Below are 12,252 nucleotides of genomic sequence, written 5' to 3'. Positions count from 1 at the left end.
AATGAAATGAAATGTATTTTTTTAAAACTACTAATTGACTTTTATTTTAAGTCTACTTTTTGGGTTGGGTTTGTAGGTAAATGTCTCACTCTGTGGCTCTGGCTCCTGTCCCAGGAAATGACTTTCCTCTTTCCTGACAGCTGGAGGATTCAGTGAGAAGCGTTCGCTCTGGTGACGGTGCATCTGGAATCGCTGGTGTCTTCAGCTGTGACTGCTTGTGTTCAGCTCGACTGAGCTGCTGCGCCTTCTGCTTTAATTGCACTAAGTCAGCCTTTTGACAATTATCAATATTTAGCTCAATATTTATATTAGGTAAATTTTGATTTATTTTCTTTTATTCTAAAATAGATGTATTTTTTTAGGAAATATATATTTTTATTTTTAATTCTGTTTTATTTTTTTATTTTTTGTGGGCAGCATGTCAAGTCAAGTCACCTTTATTTATATAGTGCTTTATACAATACAGATTGTGTCAAAGCATTTTTACAGTGTTAAACAGGGAAATAGTGTGCTGATAATGCAAGATGACAATAGAAAACAGTCTGTTTATCAGTTAAAGTCAGTTCATCATTGATTCAGTGCTGTCATCATAAGCTCAGTTCAGTTCAAATAAAATTGTCTAACTAAGTAAGCCAGAGGAGGCAGCGGCAAGGAACCAAAACGGTGACAGAAATGGAGAAAAAAAACCTTGGGAGAAAACAGGCTCAGTCGGAGGGTCGGTTCTCCTCTGGCCAGACCAAACCAGCATGGTGTGTATGTGCCACTTATTTATTTATGTATGCATGTATGTATTTTGCTTTAGTTTCAGTAGACGTGGGCAACATAGCTAAAGAAATTGCATCTCATAATTATTACAATTCTCCTTATTTGTTTTATCAAACAAATTTTAATGGTCCTAAAATAGACTGTTTTATATTTGGAATTTCCGGTTGAAATGTGACCCTGAATGTTTTTTTGATTTTCTCCCACATGTGTGTGTTTGTGGGCAGCATTAAAGTGGCATTTATTATTTTATAATATCATTATCTTTTACCTCCCACTCCCACTTTAAAACATGCATCATAACCTGTCAGGATGTTTCTTATGAAGTGCTTTGCATATCTCATTTGACGGTTTGTTTGTTTAAGCGAGTGTCATTTTACAGCTCTGTGCGTTTGTGTGGTTTTCACCGTCATCTTGTCATATTTAGTGCCACCACTCACTTTCCTAACGCTCTGTCTGTGATTTTAAAGATATTTAGATTGACAGTGGCTTGTCCGTCAACATCTTCACTTATAAAAGGTCACATTGGCTGTAATTTGGAGAAGGTTTTTAAATGCTTGTGTTGCAGAGCCAATTGCTGTCAACACTGCAAGTGCAGTTTCTATTACTGAACTAAAGCCAATTCTAACCAGCCAAAACCTTCACCCATGTGTTGCTCGTTTGTCAACATCACTCATTAATAATGCCGAATCACAACACTGAGTCCTGAGGGTCTGACTGTGTTTTTGTAAGATCGATTAGCGTCATCCCAACGGTGCAGTGAAGGAGCATCTGACCCCGTGTCTCAACATGAATCAAGCCTGTTAATTAACATCATCCGGTTCAAAAGGCCCACTCATCTGACCCCATGAATATATTCAAGCGATGACATCATCTGAGTTATGCATATTCATCGGTAAACAGACAGCAGATTACTCGATGAAAGCAGGGGAATAGGACGTAATCTGTGGAGCTGGTAACGGGCCAGTCTGCTGCTAAAGCTGGTCTGATTAGATTTCTCTCTCAGCAAGGTTTAGCTCTGCCACTGAGGAATGATTCTCTGGGTATCAGCCATTTGCACTGGAGCTCAAACACACACACACACACAAACACACACACATGCATGCAGATGCAGAGATATTCAGGTTTTAAAAAACAGATGGGCTATCAATATGCAGTCGTGTTGTACATCAGATACACGGCGCTGCTTTGACCGGTGGAGTCACTAGATTTACATCTCCTGAAGGCAACAGCAGGGCTTGTGAGGCAGTAAAACTATAGTGATCAAGTACGTTTGAGTTTCAGTCTTTGGTTCTGTGTAAATGAAACAGCATAGCAGAGACACTTGTTGTCCAGGAGCCTCTTTTTGCTCAGGTCTCTGTCGGCAGATATTAAAATATGTACAGTATTGGTCTACTGTACTTCTCTTGGCTCCCTGTAAAAGCAAATTTCTGCTATAATTTGCAAAATATTGATGTTTTTCTTACAATTAAATGCAGATAAGACTGAGTTTATTATATTCGGTAACAAACAGTTTGAGAAAGACATGGTTAAAAGCCATGGATCATTCCCTAACGATTTATGTGGTTATGTGAGGAATTTGGGAGTAATTATTGATTCCGAAATCTGTCTTGACCGGCAAGGTAACAGTGTTGTAAAAACTTCCTTTTTTCAGTTAATTAAAATGAGGGAACTAATTAGTACATGATTTACTAAAACGAGGGAATGAATTGGTACAAGGCCACAATATATTAAAATGAGGAAACAAATGAGTACAATTTGGCCACGATTTACAAAAACATGGGAAACAAAATCTTAATTTGTGGCCACAATATATATATATATATATATATATATATATATATATATACAGTATATTTTCTTTCGCGTCATACTATATAAATAAATGTGCCTTGACTTAATTTACTCAGAGGTTCAGCCTTAAAGAAGTACTTGATGAAAAAGCATGAAAGGAGAAATTTTAGATGCTTCTTTTCCCATTCCTGAATGTGTTTATTTAAGTTTCTGAGCTTAAAAGAAACTATCATCTGTCATGTATGTAAAGATCTGCACAAAATATTCCTAGTTTCCATCAGCACTGTTTTTTAATCTTTGAACACGCATGCTATCATGTCTGCTGCTTCAGTGGTTGTATTGCAGACGTTAAGCACACTTGGCGTGCAGAAGGTGAGGAGAGACGTTCTGCAGATGTGCCCTGCTGCGCGATAATACAATTATAGATTCATGTCTGTTATTTTGGAGGCTTACGGGCATTAAGAGGGCGATCGAACGGAGTCAAAAGACCGTCTAGCAAGACCGGACAAGACACAGAGCACGCCGTTATCTGACTGCATGTGGATGCATGTGGCTACATGTCCAGCTGCTGTGTGCTCATCCTGTAAAAGACTTTACAGTCTTTATTACATAGCAAATCAGCTTAATTAGCTTGAGCTCTTTGCTTTCACGAGTCTAATTAAACTCATGTAGCACCGCCAGTTGGTGTGTGTATTCGCTGTTTAAGCTCATTAGCGCTGTTTGCAAAAGCGAGAATCACTATAACTATTGCTCATACGTGAGGTTACAGGGTTTCTACAACACCCGCTGCTAAATATTAAACTTGGGCTTTTCTCTAAGAGAACAGACTTATGATTTTCACTTAGGTTGAATTAAATTGATCAAAAATGACAATTTCAAATAAATGCTGTTCTTTCAACTTTCTATTCAAGGAAAAAAATGTTTCAACAAAAATATAAATTGTTTTCAACATTGATATATTAGAATGTTTTCTGAAGGATCAAGTGACACTGAAGCCTGGAGTAATGATGCTGAAAATTCAGCTTTGATCACAGGAATAAATTACTTCTTACAATATATTTACATAGAAAACAGTTATTTTGAATTGTAAAAATATTTCACAATATTACCGTTTTTACTGCATTTTTGATCAAATAAATACAGCCTTGCTGAGCAGAAGAGTCTTCTTTCAAAAACATAAAAAATCTTACTGACACTAAACTGTATTATCCTGAAATTCTTCAGTCTTATGATCTAAAATAGCTCAGAGAAAAAAATCACAATAACCGAACAGCAGATCTTCAATCAATTATGGATTCGTTCAAATGGACAGTTTTGAACTGACTCACAGAACTGAATCAAACTTACCAACTCCAGAACTGTTTCTGCTACTGAAGCTTAAACCAGAGACACTAAAACTCTTTCTTAAGCTATAAACAAACTCCACACAAGCACACAAAGGCAGATGGAAATGTTTAGGCAATATACTGCAAGTGCACTAACCTGCTGAATGGACTTAACATGCATTATTGCGGTAAAAAACATCCGTCTCAAGGGGGAGATGCAAACCAGATGTGCTATTATTCAGGTAATAAACTGATACCTGTCAACGGCTACTAAATGCTGACAGCTTAATTAATTTTAACTAACTTGCACAGCAAGATTCTCTTCAAATTTGCTTGAGCTGAAAGACAAAAATGACAGCAGAAGCAGAGAAATATGAATATATATCGACCGACTTTACATTAGGGAGATGCATTTTGCACACAAACTCAAGTTCTCATCTGTAAAATGAAAAATCATGTGCAAAACAATCAGATTGCACATGCTGCAACATATCTGAGATTTATGCTGCACAGCAGCAGCAGCAGCAGGATTGACACGGGTGAGATTTGTGACTCATTCTAATAACTGAGCGGTTAAAATGGGGTCTTTGTTTTCTACGAGAGCGAGCGAGAGAGAGAGAGAGAGAGAGAGAGAGAGTCCAGTGTGTCTTAATGAGCTGTCCAGTAAATGGATTGGTTGCCTGGACACAAATGAAGTTCAGTCTCAGAAATTAAATGGAATGATTATTCACTGAGGTCGAGAATCCCAGACAGACTCTAAAGACTAAAGCGGCAGCATCTTTACTGACAGCACCATTTACTCCACAACAATTAAAGAAACAGATCACAAAAATGGATAGTGTCGTTCCAAACTGGATGCTGTCAAACTCCAAAAAGGACAAGTAACGTGATTAAAATGGACCAAGATATGAAGAGTTTGGTTTCAAAACGCAATAAACGCCATTTAAAAAAAAATTTGAGTTTCCGCCAAAATCAAGGCAAGGCAAGGCAAGGCAAGTTTATTTGTATAGCACATTTCATACACAATGGTAATTCAAAGTGCTTTACATAAAATAAAATAAAAACAATAATCACAACAATAAAACAAGGAATTTAAAAACTTTGAAAATTATTAAAAAAAAAATTTATTTAAGAGGTTTAAAATGAATTTAAGAAAACGATTATACATATAATATAGTGCAATCAGTTCGGACATCGCACAGTGCTCATTCAATAAATGCACAGCTAAACAGATGAGTTTTGAGTCTGCATTAGCATTGTATCTGGTCGGTATTGAAAAGTCAATTTTTAATTTGACGCAAAATCGATATCCGCCGAGTTATTCTGTCATGTTTTCTCCCTTTTTTTCCAAACCGTGACAAACGCCAGTCTCCCTTCTCTGCAGAATGCGATATATCCGCTCAACCAATCACAGCGCACCATTCCACGCACTCTAAACAGTATTGGCGGCGCTTTGAATACATCCGGCATCCTAGTTTTCATCTAATTTGTACTTTGTGATCAACAGACAAACTTAGGGCTGCACGATAAATCGCATGCGATTGTCATGTGCATCTCGTCAGTAAAGTCGGTTCTGTGATTAATAGTAAATCTCCATCACGTGCTTTCAGATGGAGCGGCATTTACTACACAGAGCCGTAGATCACTGCAATATCGCGTTCATAATCGCAGATGAGTCACATTCGATTATGAACACGATATTGCGTAGCTTGTCAGTGTAAGTGTTTTTATTTATGCCATTTATGTTTTTGTTAATACAGCGTATAGCACCTTAAAATAAAATAAAAACTCTGCAACCAAAATGTTTTTTTAGAGGAAAGCTTACTTTTTAACATAAATGAAAGAAATAAATGCTTCTTTAAAATTAATAATAATAAAAAATTAATTAAATTAAAATAAATTATGCAACCAAATTTATTAATTTTTTTACTAAAAGAATCATTAATGGAGATATTACAATATTAGAATCATTAAGTAGAATATAAATTGGAACCAGAATCATAAAATTCCTTGGTTCCCATCTGTAGCTGTATTTTGAGTGTGTGTGGTAACACCACATCAGCAGCTGTGACAGCAGTAAAGTTACAGATCTATCAAACGCTCAGTAAAGATTAATGCTTTATTCACCGAGGCCAAACAGGGTGTGAAATGAGTAAAAGCAAGCAGGTGTACAAAATGAAAATGCGAACAAACACACAAACACACTAAAGAAAACATACTTTAACCTTGACAACCGCACATGTTTTATGGTGCCAACGGGTTTTTATTGTTTCATGTAGGGATGCACCGATACCACTTTTTCCAGTACTCGCCCGATATCGATACTTTTATCTTTTTTACTTGCCGATACCGAGTACCGATTACCGTTGTACATTTTTTTAATATTGGGTACAGAAACAAAAAGAGTATGTATAATGTTAGTTGGTTAACTTCATTTGTCAAATATATACAGTCAAACCAAACTTTATTTAGACACCTTCAACTTTTCTCACATTATCACAGTTTATTAAAACTAACACAGCTGTTAGTATGACAGTATTTACACAACTATCAATACTTAGTCGGGCAGCCCTTAGCCTCAATGACAGCCTGTAGTCTCCTGGGCATGCTGTCATCCAGCTTCATGACAACCTGAACTTCATTTTTATTCCCAGACTCGGTCTGAATAATTTTTGGTCCCAAATTTGTATCAGTTTTACCGGTAGTCCACTGTGTGAATAATTTTTGGGCATAATTTGTCACAGTTTACTTTATTTTGCTATCCTCACTTACATAAATGAACTATAGTGTCCTGCACCCACTAGTAAAAAAAAATATAATTTTTTTAATCTGGTCTCTGTATAATTTTTGGTTTGACTGTATACCCTTCAGTTATTTTCACACTTAATTATGCCCATTAAAATGTATTTTACTTTTTTTTATTTTTTGCTCTATGGTACATCATCTCTCATTTAATAGCATTAGAGCTGCTCCATTGCAGCGGCTCAGTACTGTAATCACGTGCTTTGCTGTAATAATGCAGGGAACCACTCGTTATAAATCTCCTAACTGTGATATTTTCAGATATAGAAGTCGCGGTTTTTTTTTCATCTGAAACGTGCTGCGATTTATTTTCCAAAGTCACTCATATAATGCAGAAACACTCAAGCAAGCAAAACCTGCGACTATAGTGTCCTGCACCCACTAGTAAAAAAAAATATAAAATTTTTTATCTGGTCTCTGTATAATTTTTGGTTTGACTGTATACCCTTCAGTTATTTTCACACTTAATTATGCCCATTAAAATGTATTTTACTTTTTTTTATTTTTTGCTCTATGGTACATCATCTCTCATTTAATAGCATTAGAGCTGCTCCATTGCAGCGGCTCAGTACTGTAATCACGTGCTTTGCTGTAATAATGCAGGGAACCACTCGTTATAAATCTCCTAACTGTGATATTTTCAGATATAGAAGTCGCGGTTTTTTTTTCATCTGAAACGTGCTGCGATTTATTTTCCAAAGTCACTCATATAATGCAGAAACACTCAAGCAAGCAAAACCTGCGCAACGCGTGCACGTATTTGTACTGATGCAGAATAGTACAGTCTAGTGCATTTCACACAGGCTGCTAGATTCACTTTATACCCTTCAGTTATTTTCACACTTAATTATGCCCATTAAAATGTATTCCACTGTTCATTGCTCTATGGTACATCATCTCTCATTTAATAGCATTAGAGCTGCTCCATTGCAGCGGCTCAGTACTGTAATCACGTGCTTTGCTGTAATAATGCAGGGAACCACTCGTTATAAATCTCCTAACTGTGATATTTTCAGATATAGAAGTCGCGGTTTTTTTTTCATCTGAAACGTGCTGCGATTTATTTTCCAAAGTCACTCATATAATGCAGAAACACTCAAGCAAGCAAAACCTGCGCAACGCGTGCACGTATTTGTACTGATGCAGAATAGTACAGTCTAGTGCATTTCACACAGGCTGCTAGATTCACTTTTGCCAGAAAGTCGTGTATGCCTAAGGTTGAAAATAAATGATGTTTATAGTGAATGCCCCTATAAATGGTCCTATTTTTACGGTTTCGTTTTAATCCAAATTATGCGTGTGTTAAGTGAGTCTCTGTCTCTTTCTCCCTACCATTAAGTAACTTGTGCATTGTTTTACTTACTTGTTTTTGACACATCCGACCGAACTACAAACTTTCCAGTTATGTCTGTGAGAAAGGGATATTAACTCGACAAGCTTACGCATGTGCGCCGCCGCGCGCTCAATCCACTCAGCGTGCTTTGTTTATCAGTTCGCGCACATCAGCTATACAGGCGTTAATATTGAATTTTATCATTATATTCATTGCATACATATACTTCGTAGACATCCTTAATCTCTAATAACCATTCTGCTGTCTGTTGTCGGTGTTTCTTTGTCTGAATACGGCACTTATCGCATGCTGTGTGGTATCGGCGTTTGGTATTGCGGCATTTTAACGAGTACGAGTACTGGTGCATCCCTAGTTACATGTCAACTCGCTTAGTTTAATGACTGATGGCTTTTTATGAGAAGCATTTCTGCACTTTACCTTGCACAACTTACACACATCACAATAATCCAGAAGCAGACACACATTCATCTCTCTCACAAACACCTCAACAGCTTCTGCAGACTTCAAATCAGCGTCCATCACAACGATCAGCTTCTGAGAGAGATGCAAGCCTCATATTCATCCAAACACCAAACAAAATCAAATCTTCAAAATCACGATCATAAAACCCATCAACAACACTTCAAGGTCATATTTCACATCAAAATAAATTATATAATAATATAAATAATAATAGATTAAAAATTTATAATAGCATTTTTTAGGATCATTCAATTTGTGAGAATTGTGACATTATTTTCATGACAAATCGGCTTCAAATTCTTATTACTACAACACATAAATATAATTAATACTGCCTATAATGAACAAACATTTAAATAAAATTCAATAGAATTTCTCATTTTTGTAGTTATTTCAGTGCATCTAATGTGCCTAATAGATCTTATTAACATTAAAAAACAACAACCTCAAAATATTTCATAATAGTTATATTTTATATGTACTTAAATATGTAAATCAATAAATCAATAAAATTAAACTATGCAACCTTTTGTTCAAATATAATTTTTTTTATTTCAGCTAGTTTAACTTTAGTTTATGTAGTAATACAGCTAAAACTGAAATAAAATTAATAAGAATTATATAGACATACTTTAAAAATATTTTAAAAATAAAAATATTAATAACAACTGTAATAATATATAATTGTGTATATAGATATATCTTGTCATGGCAGCCAGTCAAAATAAAATAAATAATTATTAAAAAACAAACAAACAAATGAATCATCATACATACATATACATAAATAGTACACACACACACACATACATATATATATATATATATTCGTATCTGCTTCCTTAAGGAGCAACAGGAGAAAGAATGTGCCTCCTGATAATGAGCTCTGTCACAATCTACATCTCACATACACACACTCTTAAAGTGGTGGCGATGTCTTCCCATGAGTCTCTGCTCCGCTTCATTCCAGCGGTCAAGCGTCAGTCACTGCCTCAGTAATCACAGGATGACCCTGATGCTTTGTGTTCTGCTGGTAAATGCATTGATTGCTCTTACCTGCCACTGAGTTCGGCCGAGGCATCATCAGACTGGACGAGTTCTGCATGGGATACTGGATGGGTCCCTCAGACCCTGTGGCTCCTGAAGTCTTCTTAGCAGTAGAGATGCTCCGTACCCCTGTCCCGGATGCTGACGCTTCCTCCTCGGCCACCGGAGAGCACGTGTCTGGCCGCACATGCTGAGCGCAGCTCCTTATGCTGCCCTCTTTACCCCACTCCAGACTGGAGCCGCTGCGGTCGTCATTCTCTGATGAGCTGGAGGAGACCAACAAATAATATAAAGTGAAAATCTTCACACAACCCCTCAAAGAGGCAGAGATGAAGACTGGCTAACAGGAAAGCGTGTAAAAGAAAAAGAAAGATCACGGCTCCTGAAGTCAATCTCAGATGAGCATCATTACCACTCATAAATTCTGATGAGTCACTGACCTTCTCAACACTTTCACCTGATCGCCGTTTCACGCTGCTAATGAGCACCAACCTCAACACAAACTACCCATTACAAACACGCTGCACACTGTTTGTGTGGATCAGTGTTTGCTATCGCTGCTAATAACTCTGCCTTTTTTCATTCGAATTAAAAGATAAATAAACAAACAATGAGAGTGAGAGTGTGTGCATTCATGCATGTGTGTTTGTTCACTGATCTGAGGGGGGCGGATGAATCTCTGGGTTCAGTTTCAGCTCCTGACTTTATTACTAAATAACATGCATGACAACAGCTGCATGTGCCATGTGTCAGCGCTCGCACATGCGGGCACACACACACACACACACACACTTATACAGTCGGCTCCAAACATCTGAGAGCGCTGGTCGTGTGTTTGTTCACTGATCTGAGGGGGGCGGATGAATCTCTGGGTTCAGTTTCAGCTCCTGACTTTATTACTAAATAACATGCATGACAACAGCTGCATGTGCCATGTGTCAGCGCTCGCACATGCGGGCACACACACACACACACTTATACAGTCGGCTCCAAACATCTGAGAGCGCTGGTGAAGATGATCTCCATTTTGAGTGACAAGTGAATCTGAATGTGAAAATGTGTCAGTATTTGGTCTCTTCTGCTGTAATGACACCAGCACTGAAGCTATATGAACTAAACCTGATGATCATGTTCTCCAGCATGATTTCAGGTGATCCAAAGAGCATCAAGAACATCTGGCAGTCTCTACAAAGTCACATGATCAATGACACTCATTTACTTACACATACAACTAGGGAACAGTCTTGGGTTCCCAAACCTTTTGACCAATGAAACTCCATGACTGAATTGCTGGAACATATTTATTTTGATGATTTTTCACAAAACTTACATGTTGGGTGAGTAAATTTATAAATGAATAAATAACTAAATAAATAGAGCACAATCTTGGATTGCTGGAAATTATTTTTTTAATTGCTGGAAATTATTTGACAATTCTTTACAAATTAATTTTTTTAAATTATTTTATAGACACTGCACTCACAAAAAATAATTCTAACCAATATACTAGAAAAAAATCATATGCACTAAATACTTATACTGATAAAAAATGTATAGCCTGAATGCACTGTAAGTCACTTTGGATAAAAGCGTCTGCTAAATGCATAAATAAATAAATAAATAATAAATAAATAAACAAATCAATCAATCAATCAATCCAAACAATCTTGGCTTCCCAAACTTTGTGACCAATGAAACTCCATGACTGGATTGCTGGAATTATTTGTTGTTAATTTTCCACTAAATAAATAAATAAATACATAAAATGCCATAAATGAAAGAAAGAAAGAAAGAAAGAAAGAAAGAAAGAAAGAAAGAAAGAAAGAAAGAAAGAAAGAAAGAAAGAAAGAAAGAAAGAAAGAAAGAAAGAAAGAAAGAAAGAAAGAAAGAAAGAAAGAAAGAAAGAAAAAGAAAGAAAGAAAAAGAAAGAAAGAAATCACAATTTTGGATTGCTGGAAATAATATTTGACTATTCAAAATTCAATTTTTTTAAATAATTTTAGACACTGCATTCACAAAAAGCAATTCTAACCAACATACTAGAAACATAGAAAAGAAAATATAGAAAATATAAAAAACAAGCAAACAAATACATGGGTTCCCAAAAATTGTGACCAATGAAACTCCATGACTGGACTGCTGGAATTATTTGTTGTTCATTTTCCACTAAATAAATAAATAAATACATAAAATGCCATAAATTAAAGAAAGAAAGAAAGAAAGAAAGAAAGAAAGAAAGAAAGAAAAAGAAAGAAAGAAATCACAATTTTGGATTGCTGGAAATAATATTTGACTATTCAAAATTCAATTTTTTAAAATAATTTTAGACACTGCATTCACAAAAAGCAATTCTAACCAACATACTAGAAACATAGAAAAGAAAATATAGAAAATATAAAAAACAAGCAAACAAATACATGGGTTCCCAAAAATTGTGACCAATGAAACTCCATGACTGGACTGCTGGAAATTATTTTTGACGATTGTTCAAAAAAATCTTTTATAGATACTGCACTCACAAAAAAGCAATAATAACAAATGAAATACTGAATACTAGAAACAATTACATGCACTATAGAAATTGCTATAACTTTTTAGGTTTGCTTTTATTTCCCTGATTTTTCCAGGCATTCATATAAGTCCAGGGTTTTCATGACTATGAGAACCCATTAAACATTTCTTCTTCATTGTTGAAATGTATAAAAA

The 12,252-nt window shown here is 35.9% G+C and overlaps 1 protein-coding gene across 1 annotated transcript in view; it reads right to left on the bottom strand.

Moving 5' to 3' along the window:
• Positions 1-12,252, bottom strand: part of tanc1b (tetratricopeptide repeat, ankyrin repeat and coiled-coil containing 1b) — a 78,733-nt gene that overhangs the window by 54,574 nt on the left and 11,907 nt on the right. Inside the window, exon 5 of the mRNA XM_016246028.1 lies at positions 9,556-9,812. Within this exon, the coding sequence (XP_016101514.1) occupies positions 9,556-9,812 (257 nt within the window). The remainder of the gene's footprint in view (positions 1-9,555; positions 9,813-12,252) is intronic.

This window comes from Sinocyclocheilus grahami, unplaced genomic scaffold (genome assembly GCF_001515645.1).
Source record: "Sinocyclocheilus grahami isolate Dianchi unplaced genomic scaffold, SAMN03320097.WGS_v1.1 scaffold780.1, whole genome shotgun sequence".
NCBI classification, from domain to species: domain Eukaryota; kingdom Metazoa; phylum Chordata; class Actinopteri; order Cypriniformes; family Cyprinidae; genus Sinocyclocheilus; species Sinocyclocheilus grahami.
Note: the sequence above shows the minus strand (reverse complement) of the source record. Positions and strands in the feature narration are given on the sequence as shown.